At 42.4% G+C, this 23,265-nt stretch overlaps 2 protein-coding genes across 5 annotated transcripts in view; both read right to left on the bottom strand.

The window, feature by feature from the left end:
* Positions 1-2,987: 2,987 nt before the first annotated feature.
* edn1 (endothelin 1) lies at positions 2,988-6,013 on the bottom strand. The gene is made up of 5 exons (XM_061060300.1): positions 5,756-6,013; positions 5,405-5,561; positions 4,904-5,053; positions 4,531-4,635; positions 2,988-3,951 (listed from the first exon to the last, which is right to left on the bottom strand). The coding sequence occupies exons 1-5, from the start codon at positions 5,814-5,816 to the stop codon at positions 3,834-3,836; spliced, it is 591 nt and encodes a 196-aa protein (XP_060916283.1). The 5' UTR covers positions 5,817-6,013; the 3' UTR covers positions 2,988-3,833.
* A 3,653-nt stretch (positions 6,014-9,666) lies between these two features.
* Positions 9,667-23,265, bottom strand: part of hivep1 (HIVEP zinc finger 1) — a 54,534-nt gene continuing 40,935 nt past the window's right edge. For 3 of the 4 annotated variants that reach the window (XM_061058791.1, XM_061058794.1, XM_061058793.1), the window contains exons 2-8: positions 22,998-23,051; positions 14,608-20,393; positions 14,367-14,503; positions 14,086-14,261; positions 12,954-13,055; positions 11,692-12,218; positions 9,667-11,405 (exon numbers count right to left, since the gene is read on the bottom strand). In XM_061058791.1, the coding sequence (XP_060914774.1) occupies positions 10,287-11,405; positions 11,692-12,218; positions 12,954-13,055; positions 14,086-14,261; positions 14,367-14,503; positions 14,608-20,393; positions 22,998-23,051 (7,901 nt within the window). In that variant the 3' untranslated portion in view covers positions 9,667-10,286. The remainder of the gene's footprint in view (positions 11,406-11,691; positions 12,219-12,953; positions 13,056-14,085; positions 14,262-14,366; positions 14,504-14,607; positions 20,394-22,997; positions 23,052-23,265) is intronic. The other variant, XM_061058792.1, reaches the window with a different exon arrangement.

Genomic DNA, 23,265 nt, shown 5'->3' with positions numbered 1-23,265 from the left:
AGGTACAGGGAGGCTTCTTCTCTTAGAAAAAGCTCCTGCAGGACTGACAGCTCAACGAAGCCGCGGCTGCCTCATGACGTGTAGAGGGCAAGTGATTGTTGTTGCAGATAAGCCTGAAATAGCCGAGTCACAGAAGCCGACACGGAGCGGTCATTTTGATAAAGGTGATCTGATAACATAGCTGTGCAGTCACCGTGTTGCAGAACCAGAGTGATTTTCAATGGAAGAGATTTACAATGATACTGTCTGTTATCACACCTTACACTACCGCACTTCATACGTTTCAGACGGCAATTTATTTTTCTACTTAACTTGAGTCATTTGAAAACTTTACAAATGAGATTTCAGATCTGCTTTTTTTTACAATTAAACTTCTCAAACAGCTTTAAAATGCTACTAACAAGTGAAATCTTTGAAATAAATATTGTATTATAACCATAAAAAACAACAATGAAGGCCATTTGTACATTTACTTTAGTATGGGACATTTTTGAGTAAAAAACTGGATGCAGGATTATTTTTACTTTGGCTTTATCAAAGAATCTGAATTCTTCTTCCACCGCTGATTACTGATCTTAAACCTGTCGTGCATTCCTGTTGCATCATGCATCATGATTATAAACCTGAAAGAGATAGACATGTAACAAAATGTTGTAATAGAGCCACTTTTAACGGGAAAGCACCGTTAATATTGTTCAGTTTCACGGGTTATGTAACTCGCTGTATCGAACATTATGCTGGTTTCTCGTGCTCTTGATAACATTTCCTCTTACACCCCATGAGAGCACCGTATCAGCAGATCTCCTTCTAATAACCGGAGCTTTGTTTGGCACGCGGTCCTGCTCGCTCTGTACCTGCATCGTTTGATTAAATCCAGCTGAATGCATTTCTTGCGTGTCATCGCAGCTTTCCCTCCATTGTCCTCAAATTGTCCGCCGTCATGACGGTCCCCCTGCTGCAGACAAGTCTTTAAAATCATTTTGCAAACAAAAAAGAAGATCCGTCTGGAAAACATGACATCAGTATTGTTATGATTGGACTGTGCATGCAGGAGGACACAACAGATTCTCTCAGTAAGCCCCCCCCCCCCCCCCCGGGGGCTCAGAATCCAGCGTGGATTTGTTTGCTAAATGGGCTGCATAGATGAGACTTTTCAACCAATTTGTACTGGATTGTTCTCCGCTGCCAGTGTGATGAGTGATGGGAGCGTTTTCAGGCGCACCAATGTTTGAACCCAGCCCAAAAACAATTTGTACGACATTCATCCAAAGTACGACAGAGCTCATGTGTGATGTGAGGACAAATCTGACAGATTAATGCAGCACGCCGACTCTGCTTTCATCTCTGCTGTGCATAGTTAGAAAACACAGTCGTGATGAGAGAAATAACTTGATTTGATCTAAATTCATCTGATAGTTTACAACTCCTGTGTTCTCTGATCAATGCTCACCGGACACGGCTTACTGAGGGATGCTTTGGGAGAATTGGTTTTGCCATCCAGTGAAATTCAAATTGGATTTATACATCCATCCATCCATTTTCTTTACCACTTTTTCCTGCTCGGGGTCGCGGGGCGCTGGAGTACACCCTGGACTGTTCACCACTCGATCACAGGACAGACAACCAGCAACACCCCCGGGCCAATTAAGAGTCACCAGTTGACCTAACGAGCATGTCTTTGGACTAACACATTAGCTCAAAAACAGAAGAAGAACTCACTAGTTTAGTGGGAAAATGTTGCGGTTAAATCTAAATTTATTTTAAACCTGATACATCAAAAAGCCCTTTTGTTTACTCCTACACGGTTGGTATTTTGCTAATAGGTGTTAGGTAACATGTTTACTTCTGGCAGCTGCTAAATGAGCTTGATGAGTGATTTACTGAAATGAGATGAAAGTTGATTTATGAGCCCAAGATGAAACTTTAATATCTGCAGAAAGGTGTCGGGTTCTGAGACAGACAGAGAGCATGACTCCTGGAGGAGGAGAGGTGAAGCCAAATGAAGGGAGCCCCGGCTGTAAGTATAATGACCCAAATCTGCAACAACAACAACAAACAGTCCAAACATTGACTCAGGTTCTGCTGAATGAGAGTTGAGTCACTCGTCTGGAAAAGTGCTGGAAGGTGGTAGATATATCTCAAACTGTTTTAAAGCAAAGTGATCATTACAGAGCTGAAGAAGAAAAAAAAAAACATCGTGCTGGATGTCTGTGTGTTTGAGATCAGAGCTGCTGAGCGGAACCTTGAATCCACTCAGAAATAACCGTGTCTTTGGTTGTTTTTTTTTGGCACGAGATGAGAGGGCCGGTCCGCTCGAGGTATTCATCGCTCTTTGCCTCGTTTGTCTTCCACATCAACACCTTCTCGTTATCACGTCTGAGGCTGTCTCCAGCTCTCTGTTTATCATGTTTCTCTTTCACTTTCACCCCCTTTACAGGACTCTCACACTGAACCCAGACTGGTTTTGTTACACCTGGGATGTAAAAAAAACAAAAACTCAACGTTTAGGGCGGTGCTCAAAATATCGATATGGCAATATATACATGAATCGATGCAGATGTTACAGAATCGATTCAGCTGCAGTTCACAATAATGCTGTTACCATAGCTCTGGGATTTATATATTTTAATGTATTTCTAGGATATCTGAGGTTCTGAATTGAAGTGTGTTAAGTTGTAGGATCCTTAATATGCCTCTGCTCTGCTGTTATTCTCATCAGCTGTTGTCATGAATTCTGTGTAGGACATGGTCATTATCCAAAATCAGTGTATATCAAGATATGTATCGTATGGTGTGACTGTGTGAAATACCCAGCCCTAACGTTCACAGAGAATTTGAGATGCCTCGGCCGGTCCATTTCTCTGTTCTTAGGATGGATTATTTCTTATTTATCAGACATAAGAACCTTTTTCAGTCGAATAAACTCACACGAGAATACAGCACAGATTATTGACACGTCAAAGATGAAGGAGATAAAACAGTCTTTTTTTTGTTTTTTTTTTAAATAAGTGTATACATTTATTATAATTGGGCCAAATGTTGGCACCTTGGTGACAAAACATTTCACAGAAATGACCAAGCAAAACGTGATGGACCAATATGGACATCAAATTACAAAAAATAGATAGAAAATAAATAGATCAGATAGTAGCGACAATATAGAGGACACATGTTAAGTGAAATATTAAATTATCATTTATGAGTGATAACATCCGAGTGGAGAAAACTCCCAGCAGCGACTGCAGTGCGACGCTACAATGACCTGATGAACAGGAAGACGACCTGCTCTGTAACAATCCAGTAAATCATTTCAGTCAGTGAAAAAACTGCCACACGATCCCTTCTATGTGAGCTCGCCAAAGTTATGGCTTTATAAAATATAACAAGTGGGGACTGCCTTCACCCATACATGGCAGTGATTTTGTATAATCTGTAACATTATATTGAATCCTTCCTTTAAAGTCTTTTGAAATGCTCTTTGGTGGAGTCCGATGGAGTAACGGAGTCTGGCCCTGACACCTTAAGGATCGAAACGCCGTCCTTGATTTTTTGCAGACGGGGGGCCAAGTCCTCTGTTCAGCTTATCTCCTTTCACCCAGACTCCTTGTACGGTCTCTGACCTCGTTCTTCGAGACCAAGTCGAGGCGTTACAGCTCTCTGCAGACGCCTCCTCCAAGCCAACATGGAGTACGCCTGTCGGGCGCATCGGGGCGCTCTAATGGCCGTCCACCGATGGCTTTTGGAGAAAAAGATCCACGGTTATAAAACTCTTTCTCCCTCTCTATTTGACAAGGTGTGGAGTTTTTTTTTTTTTTTGTTCGTTGCTGTCTTCTTTAGGAGGCCGTGCTCCTGTGGCGCTGTCTCACCCTCCACTTCTCCAGCAGCAGGCGGGTTCTCAAGGCGGCCCCGACGGCTAGAGGCGACGCCCGTTTCTTGTTGCTGTTCCTCATCCTGAAAACAAAGACGGAGAAGCAATCAGACATCTGACCCTTTAATCTTCCAGTTGTGTAAAAGGTAAAGCAATGTCTGGGGTGGATTTTGAGCGTTCAGTCACTGATACTCAAAAAGTATGCCAAGTGTCACGCAGAACACCCCTGGTGTGACATGTTTGAGGAGAAGTTTGTGTTTCAAATGTGTCAGGGCTTTAAGTATAACCATGATCGTACATGATGTGTGCAGAGAGGAGCTCTATACTGTCATTAATCTCACAGATAAGTGGTGGAAAGTTAACGCAGCTCACTGAAGGTAAATTCCACACAATCTTATCGTACGCTTAAATATACTTATAATGCTGCTCAGGCATCATCATTTACAGGGAATTCTTTGCTTGAGGGTTAATCTCGAAAATTCTTTCCACTCAAAACACGTGCTGACTGTTATTATCTCTCAGGCTCACCCATCTGAACTCTGGGAAATATTATGCACCCACCCTGAGATATTTCACACAAAAGAGCTGTGTGTTGTAATTGCCATGTACATTTATTTTGCAAATAGACTTTAGGGAATTCAGCCTCCTACGGATTGTCTTACCTCTTAATCCTGCCTGTGTTGGCTGCCAGCTTGTGTTTGCACTGAGTCTCAGAGCAACCATCGCCCTCGGCGGAGTGGATCACCGTTTCTGGCGATGTCCCATACCTGTGAGCGGAGGCGCACAGAAAAACACACACAGATGAGAGTGGATTCGCATTTCAATTATTCACGCCTGCAGTTTCGACACATTCAGAGAGCCATTTAAATTGACTAAACTTGTTCCCACTCGTATTGGAAACAATGAAAATAAAAGACAGACTCGGGCGATTCCCAGCATCCCTGACAGCTCATATGATCCATATTGTTGTTATTGCTTGTACTCGAGGTTTTTTTTATTTTTTTTAAAGCTGTGTTTAAAATCACAATCACTCACCTGGGTTGTTTATCCAGCCTGCAGAAGTTTCTGCATGTTGGGTCGTTTTCACGCACACACTTGCAGCGCGGTCCGCCGCCGGTTGCCATGGAGTCCGCGACCGCGCGCCTTCTCCTGGGAACGTTGCCCAATCCATAAGAGACCACGCGCCTAAAAATGAAAACAGAGACACCATTAAAATCCGAACTCTTTAAATTAACGTAAAAAAAGAGCACTTAACGTTCAAAAGGTTGTTTAAATATATGTAAGTGAGCTTGTGTCACTTTTACATTTAAATTTATCCGAGAAAACTTATTTAAAGTTACACTTTTAAGAGTGTTTGCAACTCCATTCATGAAAAATTGCGAGCTTAACTTCCATATTTTTTTGCGTGTCACAGTGATATTTGTTTAAGAAATGCATTGACTTGTTTTTTGTCTTGTATTGAACAATGACTGCGGGATACTAGAATTGTGTCACTGCTGTAAAAAGAGAAAAAGTATCAGGCTAGTAGTGACTTACTCAGGTGTGTTGACCCATATGATGTCCAGGTGGCAGAAGTAGAAGCACTCCCTGTCCAGGAAAGTGGCGCAGGAGCAGCGTTTGTTCCGCACATGGTGCACCTGGGTGGCGTTGGGATGCGCAGTGGGCATCGGATCTCCGGCAGGTGCTGACAGCACTGTGATGGAATCATTATAATCAATACACTGCATATCATCGGGGTGAACAAGACTATGCACAAAGCAAACATCGTGCTGCCAGCTAAACTACACTTCAGAGAAAGTTACACATTTTACAAGATAAAGTGTAGGTGCGTAAATAAGTCATTCAACTGCGACTTCTTAAACAAAACAAAAAAAAAACCGCAATTACCTGTGCACGCAATCCAGGAGTACATCACCGACAACACAGAAATCAAAACGTATATATCCATTTTCCAGACTCTTCTTACTCAGAATAGTGCTAAATAAAAAACGTATAATCCTGCAGAAGTGAAAAAAGAATCATCCAGTGTATCACTCCCTCGCAAAGTGTTTCGCTGATTATCCTCTTGAGATTTACGCAGGAGCGTGGAGGAGTCACTCTGGAGTCTCTCTGTCACTGTGGCCCCACATGTGCAGCCCTTTGACTTTATACCAGAGAGCTTCCACTCTCCTCCTCCTCCTCCTCCTCCTCCTCCTGTGCAGTAGATACAGTCTTGTCCTTTTGGCTCGTATCCAGACAGTGTTGTTTGTTAGTATTCGCTCTCTGATATGGCGCCGTGCAGGCCAAGTTGAGGACTTTGAGATGCCTTGGTTTTGAGATAGAGGATGGGAAGGGGGGGAGAGACGCCGGGTGATTAATGCGACCTGTGCCATACTCCTGTTGGACTCTGGTGGATGAGCTGCAGTTGCAACTTTGAGACGGCAGGTGGCAGTCACACTACAGGATTCATTTCCCCGTTTATTGGTGAGTATTGCATACAGAATTTAAGTATAAAGCAGAAGAGTAGAATACAGATATTTAGTTTTTAAGCTTGACATAAATATTACTAAAGCAGAAGTAAAATACAAATCTACACCAATCAAAGTACTTCTTATTAGATTTTCTAAGCAGCGATCTTGACCTCCATGATCTTGATAGGGCAACTTTTTACATACATTTTTTGCTAACTATGATTCTGCCTGTATGGTAGGAGAGGATTTAGCCTTCATCATGATCTGGATTAAGGATCTGAATTAGGGAAAAAAACTTTTCAAAATAAAAACATCCCATTCTCTGTCTCTCAGAATATAATTATTGAGTTAAAAACTTACAATAGACACTGGATGTAAAAATGTGTAGTCTTATTTGGCAGAGTTCTTTGTAGAGATTAAACATTTCAAAATGTAATCACTTACAAAAAATAATAAACTTTATAAGCCACTGTCTTGAGAAAGTTTTAAAATATTTTGTGAAAGAACAAAAACAACAATAATGTCTTCATTGTAATACAATTCCATCAGAGATGAAAACAACTTTCATTAAAAACAATAAAGTGTTTCATGAATATAACTTAGTGCTTCATGTATATAAATCAGTATTTATAGTCTGTGAGGTAACCTGTTATCCTGATTCTATTGTATTGTAATCACCCCTCTCTGTAATGAATGAAACGTCCTGCAGGTCTCGACCTCGTTCTTCTTGTCGGTCTCTTACGATGTGGGACGTTAAAGTACGACATCATATGACACAACACTCAAAAACATGGTCATAAATACTTATATCATCCGTTACAACGACTTTTAAAGAAATGAAAACAGAAGATTTTTCAATCCTGGAATTCTTCATTTTAGTTTCATAAAATAGTATATTATCTTACTTAGCAGTTAATATGCTTTTTACATACAAAGAAAATGTACATATTGTGATACCCATTTTTCCCCCCATAAATGACATACCATTAAACAACGCAACAAGCTCCATGTTTTATGAATTTATGAACGATTGCTGAAAGGTCAAACAGCCTGTCAATCTTATGTTTCCTTTACCTTCGTTTGTAATTAACCCTGTAGGCTGAGGGGTACTTTACCTCAATCACTTATTCTGTTACGCTGTGGGCACAGTGGAACATGAACTTTGTTGACGTGTGTGCGTATGTGTGCACACATTCTCAACATGGAAAAGTCTTGAGTAAAGTATCCTGACCTGCTGTGGCTCTGAGGCCCCCAATCAGGGCTGGAGTTAGAGTTTCCACTCACCACTGGAACAGTTTGCACTAATGGCCTTTTAGCCTTTTTTTCCTTTAAGAACTAAAATAACTTAGAAGAGAGAGGCATCAGTGGAACATTTAAATGTGTACACTCAAGTTTACACAGTTGAACCGTAAAGCTCTTGTGATATTTTATAATAATGGGTTGAAAAAGAAAATCTCACCATGTTTGAGTTGTTGAATCCTGTGAGGTGTTAACTTCTGCAGCCTTTGAATTGTCTTGGCACTTTCACATAATGTCCTCTAGGGGTCACTGTTTGCTTTGCTAAACATCCACCCCCTGTGAGAGGAGGGGAGAGATGATGGGGGTCTGTACTGTAGATGGATGAGTCACCCCTCTGAATGAGGTGGAACACGACGTTATCGCTGTAAAGCCTCTTGAGATAAGACAGAAGTTTCCCTTATTGGTGCTGGATTGCTTTATTTAGACCTGCTCCTTTGAGAGCGTATTATTAATACAACTCTTGGGTTGAAGGTATAATAAGGAACACACAATATTGTATTCATCATGCGCCCTTTGTTGGATTAGAAACTACTGATTCTGAATGATGTGTCACTGTGATGATGAGAGAATCAAGAGGTTGTTTTTTTGTTGCTGTCTTCGTTTAGAAGAAGTGGGATGCTGGGTTGGTTTGCCGTATAAAACATCAAATTTTTTTTTTTCATCAATTCCTCCCTCTGATGAGCAACACAGAAAGACAAGAGAGTGGAACAGCCCTGATGAGGCTCACCAACACAATCACGACTGTTCTTCTGAATCAGAGTGGTGTCAGAGAGGCTCTAGAGGATCACATGTTGACCATCAGTAAAGTCTGGTTTGCAGGTGTTAAAAAATCCACTAGACACCCAAATTATGGCCGATTTCTATCCTTTTTCTCCAAGCTCTGGTTGCTCAGTCATACTAGGTAACAATTCTACTTCCATACTGTATACTTATTTACTTATTTAAATATAATTTCTATTTTGTGTGCAATTATTGGAAAAGCAGCTTTTTTCAATTTGATTAATCTGCTAATTATTTTTCAAATTCTTAATTGCTTTATTGGTAAATCTTAAGAAAATCATTTGACATTCATTAAACTTCTCATGACAGTTAACACCATGGTGATGCTTTCAAATGTCTTGATTTATCCAAAAGTAGAAAGAATAGTCTGCACACTACCCGAAACGTTACAGGTGGTCATTTTCCCATTAAATTAAATGTAATTTAATTGCAGCCGTGATCTGTTGTGCGGACTATTCTTTCTACTTTTGGATGTTTTTCTGTTCAGCACCCAGTACTTTAGTTTTCGGTTGTGCGTGCTCTTTGATATTTTTGATTTATCCAACCAACACCAAAGATACGGTTATCATAGAAGAGTAAGAAAACCAAACAGTACTCAAACAGGCTTAAAACAGATTTGTCAAAAACTGAAAAAAGAGCAAATCTCAGAAAGGTTACCAACTATGTTTCTGTTATGATGTGGAATAATACGCTACCCCTGATGTCAGATGTTGCCCCAAAACAAGTTAATTAATGCATACTACAAAGTAAATCAAATGCACCCCACAGTGTTGTGTTTGCACTCACATACAGTACCTTCCATCAGTTTGTATTGAATGACTCAATATAACAGAAGAATCGACATCTTTAAAGGTGCACTATGTAGAAATTTGTAGTTGGAGAAGTGTACAGAGTGTTATATGTTCATTACTCTAAACACAAACTGTCCTCAGAGGGAAATTTGGTCCCTGTAACACTGATAGAAGAGAAAATGCTACATGAGAAGTTATGGTAGGGGGGCCTGCAACAGTGAAAGCGTAACTCTCCAGGTCGCTTTTTAGCTCCAAACAGTGTCCAGGGACTCAATTTTTCTTTGAGTAAAGTTTGTGTATTTATCAGAAAATATAGCTTAGAATTGTTTCACTTCTCCAACTTTCAAATTTCACCACCAAAACTCCACAGTGCTCCTTTAAAGTATGAATCATTATCATCTGCAATCAATGTCCACTCCAGAGCCCCCCTTAAAACATGAAGTGAAGATTTCTAGTGAATTACTGATACGAAAAAAATACAGCGACACCATTTTAATGTTTGTAAACAAATGTTTTACTGATACAGTTAAGAATATTGATACAGCAATGTAAAGCTACCATAACGCACATACCTATGGACTAATGAATCAGAATGGGCACTAGATGGATTATAATAAATATTTGAACACAACATCTGTACACAGAAACATTGCCCCTTTATCCATAGAAATGTACATATACCAGTACAACATTTATATTTCCATATATTTACGAATGACAAATCCAAAATAAAATTGATATCCTCAATTTGTATGCCTCTTTGACGTCCATATTTTTGAAATAAACACAAGCAACTACTGAATTTGTAAGGAATTATGTACAGGTTCCAAAACAAGAAACTCCATAAAGGCACAATTGTCTATACAACATGTACAAAAAAAAAAAAGATAAATGTCTGGAGCCGACAATAAAAGTAAAAATTAATGATTGGTCATCATTATATTTGTCATATGATTGCACATACAATATGAATGTCAGCATCTGTGCTTTGAAAGGTGATTTGCAAAGAAACAAATCTCCTGAAAAGTGTTTTCAGTCTTACAAAGTGACAAGAGTTACAAAAAGAGAGCAAGAAAAAACGTTCCACTTGTGGTGTTTTCAGGTGGCAATGACCAGTCTGTCTTCATCATCACTGGACACCTCATTATAGTCCTCGTTTACGCTCTGCCAGCTGTTCACCGGCCGAGTTCTTGGATGTGCATGATCACTGGCTGCTTCAGCCGGTGACTTTTGAGCCGGGTGTTCTCGGCTCTCAGCAGCTAGTGGCGGATGTTTCTGAGAGGATTCATCCTTTTCTCCTCTCTTGATAGTCTGTGTGAGCTCTCCACCGTTACCTCCAGCACTCGCCCTGCTGCCTGAGATTGGTTCTGGTGAGCTGCTCACCTTTGAATGGGCAGGTGATGAGCCAGGCGTGCAGCTCTGTAAAGAACCAAGACATTGTTCGCTTTGAAATGGCTGTGGTCCTGCGGCTTCAGGGCTTCCCTGCCTCTCCGAGGGCCCCGGTAGAGGACTCAAGGTGGAGAGAGGGCTGAGCGAGGGAATGATGGCGGGCAGAGCAAAGTTAAGTATCTGCAGACCATGCGTCTGGGGTCCAGTGCTGCTTTGGGAAGTGGGATTGGCAGCCAAAACCTGAAGACCGAGGGTGGCGTTTAGGGTGAGCCCTTGCTGGGAGAGCAGCTGTGTGGATGCCAGGCCTGTGTTGGTAAGCCCCATGAGGTTAAGTGTCTCCAGACCTAATGGTTGTAATGTTTGAGACTGCAGACCGGTGACCTGCCCTAAGGGGAAGCAGGGCAGAACACTACTGAGAGGCTCTTGCATCACAAGGGGCTGGGTGTGCACGCCGTCTGGTAGGGGAGGAGTGTTGGGAGCTGGTAAGGGGCTCGTGTTTCTGTGAATGACGCTCACCGCCGGAATGGTGAGTTGGACGGGACCGGCCTGTATCGGTAAGAAGGTGGAATAGGCCGCCAGGCCAGCAGGCACCAGCTGGATCCCCCCTACTGGGACCATGCTGTAAGAGGGGCGAGAAGGCTGCTGGGAGTGCAAGGGCAGGTGGCTGAACAGGTGGGTTTGGGTCTGTGCTCCAGGTGTGTGGGAGAGACCCTGTGGAGGGAAGTTCATGAGACCCTGTGAAGCATAGAAGGAGGTCTGAGTCCCCCGGTCCACTGGAACACCTGGTTCACTGGTAGCCACAGCAGGAGGAGGGGCAGAGGAGATATCCTGTCAAAAAAAAACAAAAAAAAGAAATGACCAGTCAGTATAATTTCTCGACTGAAATGAAGAATGATCCTCGCATATTTAGAGAGTTTAAGGTGAAATGGTTTTGGATCCACCCACCAAGCATAATCAGGACTAACAAGACGCATTCACCTTTTCGGTGAAGCGTTCACAGGAGCTTTGTGGATGTGCCTCGCATGCAGGATTCTAAGTATGGGTACGGATAGGAAAGAAGGGAGGCAGGCAGGGAGGGGTCAAAAGCAACACAACGAGAATACACGGGTCTCACCTGGCCTAGCTTGGAGCCCTTGCCTGGCACGGGGGGACTAGGGGGGACCTCAAAGTCAGGGTAGTCGATGGACATCTGCCTGCACGGCGACACCGGGCTCATCATGTGCACCGACTCGGTGTCTGAGGTGTAGGAGTCGGATGTGGCGGCGACGGGTGGAGGAGAGTAAGGGAAGGGTGTGTGGCTGTAGAAAGAGCCCGAGATGCATATCTGCTTGCTCAGGGACACGGGGCTCATCATGGGGACAGAGTCTGAGTCTTGTGCGTGGGATTCAGGAGCTCGGGGCTGGGAGAGAGATAGGGAGACGGAGCTTATCGACATCTGGGCTAGGAGGGCGCTAGGAGGGACTTCGGCCTCTTTGCAGGGGATGTGCTGCGGGCTGGCGGAGACCGAGGGGTTGGTGGAGAGGCCGGACTCTGCCTGGCTGTCCTCCTCTTCCTCCTCGTTGTCATCCTCATCATCAGGGCCGTCGGAGTCATCGCCGTCTGAATCCTGACGGTCAGCACTGCTCACCTGACTAGGGTCTCCTGTTGATGAGAGAAAATGTAAGCAGGAAGTCTATTCCTGGTAAACCCCAGAATGTGTGAGTCATCAGCGCTGGTATGAAAATAGATCGTCCCTTTAGGAGTACTGAACATCCATTCATTAAATCTCCTCTCTCATCAACACAGTGAGAGAATCCAATCGGCAAAGAATGCGATTCAGTGACGTACTTCGCTGCTGCAGCACAGTTTAACACCCTACATCACCATACGCCCCTGAGCTCCGTCACAAGACAGAGGTGGAAAAACAAATATGCTCTTAGAGACTGGGACCGTAGAATGCTTTCAGGCAGCTTCTATCTTTCTTTTTTTTTTTTTTTTTTTTTTTTTTTTCTAAAATTAGACGCAGCAATTTCCTCTTTCTAAACGCTGTGCATGCCTCCCACTCAGATTCGAGTTAACAGAGGAAGAAGCTGCATTTAGAATTTCTAATTAGACCGTGGCAGAGCTATTGATCGACATAGCAACAGAGGAACAATCAGTGTTTTACATCTCAGGCCATCAACACAACTATTTAAAGATTTGCAGTCTTATTTGAAATAAAAAAAACAAATAGGTTTAAAAAGATCTGTGTTGGTTAAGTCACTAATGCATCCATAACAATATACTTTAAATAAACCCCTGGATTTAAAGAGAAATGTTTCATGTAGTTTGAGAAGGGAAGGCTTTTATTTTTCCACTTTATCTACCATATTAAGGCTGCTCAGTGAAGCACAGTACCTGAGTCCTCTGCATCCTGATCCTCGATGAGACCCTCGGGAACCCCCATCTCCATGCATTTCTTACTGTGGGCCTTGGATTTCATGTGCTTGGTCAGATTCCCTGCAAAAAAGGCAAGGCAGAACGGTCTTACGGGTGGGTAGAGCTTAAACAATAGCGCAGACGGAGTTTATGTAAGAGAATGCGGTCTCTGGGCGAGCTGTACGTAAAGGGTGAGTAACTGACAAAGACATTTTTAAATGAACGTGGGTTGCTCTGACACAAAGTACTTTTCTGCAGTGTGGTGTGGGTAGGCGAGTTTGATAAAGAATGGTGAATCATACTGTCTTAGTTGAAGAGATTGTCAAAAAAAAAAAAAAAACATATTTAATGTCATAGCTCCTAAGGAAAGAAGACGTCAACTGCAGTAGCTCTAAGCCACTAGGAATTTAATTTCTGTTCAGCTGCAGTAATGCACTGCTAATGTAAGATAGTATCTCTTAAGCTGTGGTGTTTTTTCATGGTGTAAAGTATGTGAGAATATAGTGTTTCTAGTCATTTACTACCACATACAGTATGCCTCTTTTATTTTGGGAGAGCACACAGATGACTCAAAGATCTCTAGACTGCATTAAAGGACAAAAAAATCAAGTTCCTAGTTGATAGGGAAATATTGGATTGATTAAAGCTTTTCTATCAAATGTAGAAAATAAGGATGTAACTGTATCGTCAATTTCACGATATCGAGAGATCAACAGTGTAGTTCTGTGTTTGCTGCAGTGGAGCAGAGCGGAGGGAAGTGGGAACTACAAAGACCATCCTCCTGTTGTGCACCAACATCCTCTGCGCTGTTGTACACCAGCATTATTTGTGAGGGAGTACGGAGAGATGATTTTGAAAATATGGATGCTCCAGCAGCTTTTTCAATCTGACACGTGAAAGCATCTCGGTTTCCCCCGTGTCAAGAAACGGGAAAGGAGAAGGTGTCTTCAATTATCTTTTTTTCTTTTTTAAATATCACGAGAAATAGCGTACCATGGACTTGTGATTGTGATAATATCATATAGTGAAATTTTGATGTTGTTATATCTCTAGTAGACGAGTAAAGGAGTAGATTTGAGCTCTCAACAGGGACAATTTACTGAGCGCTAACCTTTTGTCTTGAAGGAGAAGTTACAGTGGACACAGTGGTATGGCCGGACGTCGGAGTGGGTGCGGATATGTTTGCGCAGCATGCTGGGCTTCTTGCAGCGGATCCCACATTCCTCACAGATGTATTTACCACGTCCACGTCCACGTACATAAACATACTCCTCATTAGATTTATATCTGTAGGAATGGAAAACAGCCATGAGAGACACATAGGGCAATAGTAAAACTTAACAAAAAAGTCAAAACACAAATAAATTAACTTTTTCGTTTTTTTAATCTTACCCGCCATCAAATATTTTGACTCGTCTTGGTTCCGTTTTAGATGCCACGTCCTTGTCCGACTCGTTGCTTGCCTGAGGTTCAGGTGTCACTTTATTTCTGGTTTCAGCTGAATTCGACTTCTGGGTTATTGGCACCTGCTGGAAGAAGTGATGAATGAATTTAAAAGAGATGGCTTGTCTGATTTGACTCAAGAACAATGCTGCAACATGAGAGTAATTCAAAATGTAACATTAGTGCTTACCTTTGGCATGACATCTTTCAGCTTGCCTGAGTAAGACAGGATATCAGATTTCTTGCTCGTTGTTATAGCCGAGGTGTAGTGCATTTTCTTGGAGCTCTGCTTGGAGTCAAAAAGAGACATGACCACCTTAGTGGGCAATCCAAGTGGGTTGGGGTTGTTGGGGCTGACTGACCAGACAGCATATGCTGAAGTCTTCAGGTCAGTCTGTGGAACATGAAGAGGTTTCCTCTTCATTAGGAAACACCAGGTAAATGTGGTGGCAGTTTTCAGGCTGGGGAAAGAAAGGCGATGACTGTCCTTTGTGTTAACCACAGATACAGATGTGGTCAGTTTCATTTGTCCACCATGGAAACTGGAGGGCCTAATGGGAGATTTGGCTGGAGACCATCTCTGTTCATCAACTTTTTCTTGGGGCTTCAGAGAATTACTAACTGGCATGGAGTTGACCTGGCTACATGTTGTAGATTTTTGGGTAGGTCCTTCTTCCTCATGAATAACAGTGCTTGTGTGTTTTTCCAGCCCAGTACTGTCTGGTGACATTGGCTTAACTTCATCAGTTGCCTCTGACTCTTTCTCTCCATCCGTTTTAACCTGTGGCAGGGGTGGGGCCTCGGTTTCAATGGGACTGTCCACTGGCTCGGTTGTGCAAACCTGCCTCACCAGTGTTAGCTTCCTCTGTCTTGTAACCTCTGACATCTTGCTGTTAAGATAGCTGACTGACCTTCCATCAGTTAAACAGGCCACACCATGCTCATCCTTAGCCCGCTTCTGGTGTTTTTCCATGTAGATGTCCAGGCTGTTTGCAGGGGACAGCATTCGTTTACTTGAGGCGGTGGGTTCGTGCTGTGGGCATAGAGTTACTGATGCCAGTTTCTGAGTGCAATGTAAAGACCCAAGGGAAGGTGCTCGTTCTCCTGAATGCATATGAGTGCTAACTGTTGGAGTCCTATCCTTTACAGTAGGTAGAGTTTGAGTGTCACTATCTACACTGTGACTGGATAGAAGGCTATTTTTATTTGACACAGAGAGAGCAGGGTGCATCTGCTCATGAGTTATGAGGATCTGAGGCAATGGTATAGCACCTGCTTGGGTCTGATCAAATAGGTCCTTTTGCTGTTCTCCTGACAGAACAATGGTCTGTGTCTTAATCTCAGAGGCCTGTTGATTTGGTTGAGCAACATAAACATTTGTGCGTACATCTGAAGACTTTGAAATGCTCAAAACTGGACTGGCAATAGGTATTGTCAAAACTGGTAGGGCAATCTGAGTTGCCTGAGTGTTGGCAAATGAAAATGTTTGGCTTGCTCTCAGAGCGGGAGATGTTAGTTGGTATTTGGGCACAAAACTTTTCTTTTCTTCAGAGTCAGCTGGTTTGTTTTGTATATTCTGGCGACAAACTAAGATCTGACTCTGTGGTTGTTGTAACTTTTGGCATATTTGAACCCTTGAAGTTTGATGCCAAGGGTGCGGAAGGCCATGGACTTGAGGTTGCTGAGTTAGACTACCCAAATGAATGCTCTGCACAATTTGCTCGTTGTTTTGCAAAGGCAGCTCCCCAGTACGCAGAATAAATGGCTGAGCCATGGTCTGCCTATTGGCAATGTGAATCTGATGGCCTCTATTCTGAGTTAAAGAGCTAACATTTGAAGTGGCAGGTTTATCTATAGGTATGACAACCTTCCGGACAGGTTGCTGACTTTCTGGGCCTATCTTTAAAGACATTTGACGGACTAAAGGCCCTCGCCTCCTTTCAATAAGTGGCACCTGGGGAGCTTGTGAGATTTGTCCACTTTTGTGTTGGCCAACAGGTGACAGAGATCTGCTGGGGGACACATTGCCACAGTCAAAGGACTTGCTACGGTAGTCACATGAAATCTCAACGGATGGTTGAGTACAAGTGATTTGTTCAGATGCAGCCCGCCTCATAATTCCAGGCACACCAAGGGTATTGAAGACTGTAGGCAAACCTTGAGGTTCCTGAACTTTGCTAAAACACTCTCCTCTGGAAGGACTCTCTGACCTAGACGTCTCCTCTCTGTCAAAAGAGGCTGAGACACTGGAACAACGAGAAAGACTACTGTCCCTGCTCAGGCTCCTTGATAGGTTGGACTCAAAACTAGATTCACCTGAGGATTGGTCCATTTGAGCCAGACGAATTCTTTTCTTTTTCGGTGGAAGTTTCTCCGCTGGTACCTTTGACAAGCTCTCACTTCTCTGAGGCCAGCTGAACTGATCTGTAGGCTTATCTGCTTGCTCAATAGTATGTGTTTCATGCTCTCTGTCTGGTTCCTCGGTGACTAGAATCTCAGGGACCTGAATGTTGTTTTGACGAACAAGACGAGAATGATGGACAGGAGTTGAGTTTTCATCAACATCTCCTACTGAGCCATCACAGCACTGTTCCTTTAGTTGTTTTTCATAGTCAACACTCTTGGGTTTGGCTATTTTTTCATGATAACTGTCCACTGTAACATTTGCTTTTGCATCTGTCTTGAGCTTGTTTAGGGGATCCTTCTCCATGCCATCAACAGGAGAGGCCCTGTCAATCGAATCTGTCTCAAATGAATTTGGTCTGCTGAGAGAATTGGTGTGTCTAATAACTGAAGTACCACTGCCTTGCCTTTGAAGTTCTCCCTTGGTAGAGGTGCATATCTGGGTTTCTCGTATTGGTGACAATCTGGATTCTGAAGTATTAAGACCTCTTGCTACAAGTTGAATCTGAGGTAGCTTTGTTTGGCTGTTTTTAGGCTGTATGTCCACAATAACATTATGCTGAGAGAAAGTCTGACTTGCAAGAACAGATGGTAGCTCAAAACTTACGGAACAGGGTGGAATGGTGTCAGTAGGGGATTGATCATCCTCATCTCCAACACTTTTCATTTTCCTTCTCTTTCTAATTGATGTCTGTTGATCAAGTATCCCCGGGCCACTTGTTGATCTAGAGACTATGGGCTGCATGTTTACGTGAAAAACATCTTGGTCAGTTTCTTTTACACTGACTGGCTTGTTTTTTGGACCATGAAGCTCAGAGCAATAGAATTTCTTGTGAGTTTCAAAATTCTCCAACTTTCTGTACCTGTTACGACAAGTTTCACATTCATACATTGTACCTTTATTCTGTTGAGGCTTTTTGTTTCTGTCCTGACTGTGCTCAAAAGATCTACTTCTTTGCATTAGTTCTGTGGAACTACTTTGGCCATGATAGCCCTCGTCCATGGAGCGGACAGTATGAAGGCCATGCCCCTCACTTGTGGAAGAGTCCTCCACTGCTGCCTGTCTGACCAAGGTACGAGAATGTATTGCTGGATTTGGGGTTGATGGGGCTGATGAAAATACATCATCATTCAATGAACTAATTTTTTCGTCAAATGACTGACAAATTCGCAAAGGGTGGGGAAGGGGGGGGACATTAATGGGAAGATTAGAGTGTCCTGGTGTAGTAGGCATTGAGTTACTTCTTGTTATTGGCAAACAATCCATTGGTGGATATTGGGAAGGTACAGAGAGAAGAAATACTGGCTTTGATTTATCGGTGGGAGTGAATGGGGACTTAGGAATGTCTGAGCTGGAACTTGACCTCCTCCCAATTGGTTTAAGATCAAATTGAAAAGAGTCTTTAAATATGTAGGATTTAGGGGAGTCTATGCTACCTCTCCTTGAGAGAGAAGTCCTCCTTGGCTTTACACTGTCCAGCTGCTTATTGTCAACCACTGCCTCATTGTCAGATATCAACTTTGAAATTCGTTCTTCCAGAGAGAGTGCTTTGACTTCTAATGGTGGACGCATCTGTCCCTCTGTGGCCCTTGACTTTTGCTCAGCTACTACATGCATAACTGTGTTAACCACAGGAGCAACATTGGGAAGACTATTCTTGGTAATGTCAATATCTACTGGGGGAGTTATCTTAACAAATGGACTGGGAGGACTCATTGCTTGGTCAGCGCTTTCAGAACGCGAGAAGTACCCAGAATCCGTACTTCCCAAACTGCGGGGACTAAGAAGACACTTCATCTGTTGCTGTTGAGAAAAGTCTGTGGCTTGTTGCCTCTGAAGCTGAGCATGACCACCTAACATTGGAGACTTGCACTGTAGGTCTTCATCTTCACTCACAGTATCTAGGGAGGTGTTTGTACCATCCACTTCTTTCAGAGATGACAATACTGTGATGCTTGATCTCAGGTTAGCAGTCTGGAACTCTCTTTGACGTTGTGCAGCAGCTTGCTCAGGTGCTGCACCTGTAACTCTTGGACTATCTGCCCTCATAGGGGAGACATTAACTGGGTATACAACAACTTTTGGTAGTGCAGCTGTCACTTTGGGCTCATGAGCCTTCTGACCAGGGGCGAGTTTGTTTGACTCAAACGCAGTCGATGAGTCAGCCTCTCTGTGGCTTGCTTGAGCTGAACCTGCACTTTGCAAACTATTTTCAGACAAAGCTGCAACACTGCTCTGTGATGAGTCAGGGTCCAAATCTGCGGTGCTACTTTCCTCATCACTGTCCCCACTCTCTTCTGCCTCTGAATGTGTACCAAGTGCTTTGTCGGATTCTTGAGATAGTGACCCACCTCCAGATTCAGAGCGCGCAATGAGACCCAGCTTTATAGCATGAGCATGTGATTTCTTGTGCTTGTACAAGTTGCTCTTGGTTTTGAAAGAAAAGCCACAAGTAACACAGGGGTACGGTCTCTCTCCCGTGTGTGACCTTATGTGTTTGAGCAGCACACTGGGTTTTGCACATGGCCGGCTGCAGTATTCGCAAACATACTTTCCTGGCTTCTTGGGCTTTTGGTCTTTGTAAACCTGTTCAGCACCAAAGTTCATTACAGTGGTCATCTGAACTTGGTTGCTGCCAGGTGTTACTGGCACCTGAATGGTGCTTGGAACACTTGCTGAAAGTGACTGGCATGTCTGCACAACTGGTGGTTGGCTTTGTGGCAAAGCATTGGAGCCCGAAGGAACAGGTGCATGAGTTATGGTGGATGGTCCAGTATTAAAGCTCATGTGCAAGCTAGGTTTTTCAGGATTTGATGCAACAGGCATAAAGTGCGGTGTGGCAAGCTGAGACGACTGCATGGGGGTACCCTGTGTAGATGTCTGCACATTTCCTTGTAGTGGTGCTGAAATGCCAATGAAGTTGCCTTGTTTGTCAATATAATAAGTCTGCATATGAGGAGGTTGGGTCCGGAGACCAACGTTAACAGCTGGCATTGTTGTTAATTCTCCACTATGTTGAGCTTTAAAGTTGGAGGCTGGTTTTCCAGTGGCATGCAAGGAGTGTTTCCTCTCAGCCAGTGTACTAAAGTCAGGCTCCATGGCCTTAAGTAAAACATCAAGTGAAGCACTGCTGTGGTAAGGATCTCCCTCTAAGCTGGGGCTCTTGTTGTCTTTAGGCTGAGATTCTGTAGCAGTAATCAAAGAGCTCTGTCCACCATCAGTGGAATCAAGTGCTGGCAGTCTAGAAGACGTTTCCTCCGGCTTCAGCCTTTCACTGCCGGTTGATGATGACCCCTCGCTTGGGGATGCTGTAATCGGTTGGGCATATTGTCGTTCTCCTTTCCCGCTGGGGGATGTTGAAGGTTTGTGGGAAGGGCTGTTGGAAGAGGAACAGCGAGAAGTTGTACTTTGCCTGGACGGTGCTCCGTGGGGCACAGCTTCAGAAGTTTTCAACTGTAGGGGCTTCTTGACTGGTGATTTGGGAATTTTTTCCAGCCGATTCTCTGCAACAACCTTTTTCCTCTTCAGGCCTTTTATGTTTTCTGCATTTCTTTGTTCTCTTTCAGATGTCCCTGGAGACAGACACACAAAAAAACATTGTAAGACATTTAATAGTACTTATAGTTATACTTTAAAGGGTGTATTCCAGTGCAATAAAATGACGATATTGATAATAAAAATGCATGGGTGTTTTTTTTGCATATGTTGTCTACCTGCCCAGGGACAACAGATGCAAGTTAGCTATTACCTAACTGTTGTGCAATAACTTTTAATTGTGGGCTGTCCCTTTAAAAATAAACAATATAATTAAATTGATTATGTGGACTGTAATTTTAAACTATAAATATTTGAGCGTTATTATTTTAGGATAAACATGTTACCATGACACCATAATATCATGAAGCAATCTCCTTATGAGGTAATGCCTTTACTGTGAATTCAGTTCTATCAACAACTTGTTTATCTGTAACTGGATGGGGATACATTCTATAATCTAAACTCAACAGCCTTACTATTATCTATTTTCTGTGTGACTCATACCAAAGAGGCCCACGCTTCATTACATAAGGTAATGATCATTTTTCCCTTTCTTGTTTTCAGTCTCGGCATATTGAGGTTGGGCTGATCAGAGATGTAACACACAAGTCAATAAAAAGAAACCGCATTCCAACTCTACGGCAAAACTGTTACAAAAGGCCGCACCCATATGCTGTCCCATATTTGTTGAGTCGGCCCCGTGCTGGTGAATCAGCCGAATGTTTTGAAGGACATGTTGCATAATGTTACCAGTGCCCTGTCACAGTTTCCTGGCTTATGTAGGTATTTCCCAAGATGAGGTCAGGGTTCCTTCAAGGACGCTAGCATAATTAGATTGGGGAACGCCTCGTCTTTATATAAGTTAATCCATTCACTGAAGAAAACATGCAACCAAAGAACTTTTACAGCAACAAACAAGAGAACATAAGTCCAGTGATTTTTGTTTTGTTTTACAACTCATCCTAAATGACTTCTTCATTAAGAAAGGTAGTTGCATAATCTGCAGCGGAAAGAAAAAAGGATTAGTCCTCCACCCACTACCTGAACAAGTGTGCCAAAGATGTTCCATGACCTCACCAAAGCTTTTCCGTTCTTAAAAATTCCTTCTAAACAACAACATTGACCCTTTCTGTGTGCAGATGTAACTTTCTTGTTCTAAAAAAACCCCAAAAAACGTTGATCTTAAACAAAGCTGACGAGCAGTAATACTTGATACTATTTCCCCCTCTCTGAATAGTTACACATACTTTAATTATTGTGTGTTAATTTAAATATTTCTGTAAAGATCCTGTTTTAATGATCAAGAGTGAAAGACTTAACTTCTTATAAAAGGCTGTTCTCAAAGGGATTAACCTTTGACTGGCCAGCACGACAGGACGTCAGTACCTGTGTGCAGAGGACTGAGATATTTTTAAGTGTACTCATTCTGTTCAGTGTCTACACCCAATCTAAAGTACAGTGGATGGAAGCACGGAAGCTGGGTGTTTGAAATGGACAATGCTGCAGTGATGAGTAAGCTCAGGTTACACAAGGGCTCAACACAACTGGCTTTTCTGTTTTCAGTGTAGTTACATAAGAACCCACTAAACAAAAGAAAATGTTCTTTTGAGTGTTAACAATGACATTGGTGTTGCTTCACTGGGATGACAGTGTCAGAGATACAGATACATGTTTTGAAAATAAAAAAAAGGCACACAGTTTGTTTTCCTGTGAACCAAAATATTTAGCTGAAGTATAACTTAAAAAAAACAAACCTTTAAAATTAAATTCACTTCAAATAATCAATATGATATTTCACTGCTAACACACAGGAGAAAATCCATGGTCAAATGTATGAAAAACTAGGATTATACCAACTATATTTATATTTTTAGAACTATAATTAAACCTATATATCTATAAAAGAGTAGTATTTACTCAGCAGTTAATCAAAATTAGTCTTATTTATTGCAAATGTGCATTTGGCATCTGATGCAGAAATCTGAATGCTACACTGCAGCCGGGCCTTTCATTGTAACAACAGGTAAGCAGTTATTTTTAACTTCATTCACATACACTTTCTAAGGGAACAAAACAAATCAATACATGAGTTCCATTAAATCACAACTCAGTAGAGGTGAAAAAATCAATTTATGTAAAAATCGAAATTCTTATCTCTGAGATTTTAAATAGATTCATAAAATCGAAAAAAAACAAAAAAACATTTGGGGGGCTAATCAGTCACTCCCTGCTAAGTGCTCAGGCTAGCTCTTTACGAAGCAGAATACCAAACGGAGCGTGAAAGAAATTCCGCCAGTCTCACAGATGACTAGAGTGGATCCTGAAGTACGGACTAACTCAAAAATAAACTTTGAATCATGAATCCAGAATCGAATCGTGACCCAGAGAATAGAAATCGAATCGTGAGACACCCAAAGATTTCCAGCTCTACAGGTCAGTACTTAGAAAATGCAGATAAAACAATACAACTATTGTTTGCATTTTCAATTCAACACAATTTAATTTTTAAAATCACACATGCTTTAAGTTGAAAGTCAGCTTAAAACATCTAATGTGTTATTTTAACCTGCCAGGTTGGAATAAGAAACCGGAAAATAAAAACAGTATTTTCTTTCATACCTTGATGGAATATTTCTTACCTTTCTGTGGGCCTTTGGGGTCTTTCAGCTCTTTTTGTGCCTCTTCAATTTTATCTGTAAGACAAGAAGAGAAAGCATTTTCAGCACAGGGAGAAGTGTTGCACGGAGGCACACGGACTCTTGCTCCACAGTGAAGCCGGTGCAGAATGTAACTAATGATACTGGGGATGCTTCCCACACGGCTGCAGCAGGATGAAGGTCTTTCAAATGAAAAGCAGATATTCTTCCATAGCTGAGAGAGGGCGCACTATTCCATTATGGAAACTAC

This window comes from Labrus mixtus, chromosome 16 (genome assembly GCF_963584025.1).
Source record: "Labrus mixtus chromosome 16, fLabMix1.1, whole genome shotgun sequence".
NCBI lineage: Eukaryota > Metazoa > Chordata > Actinopteri > Labriformes > Labridae > Labrus > Labrus mixtus.
This window is presented reverse-complemented; position numbering and strand designations above follow the sequence as displayed.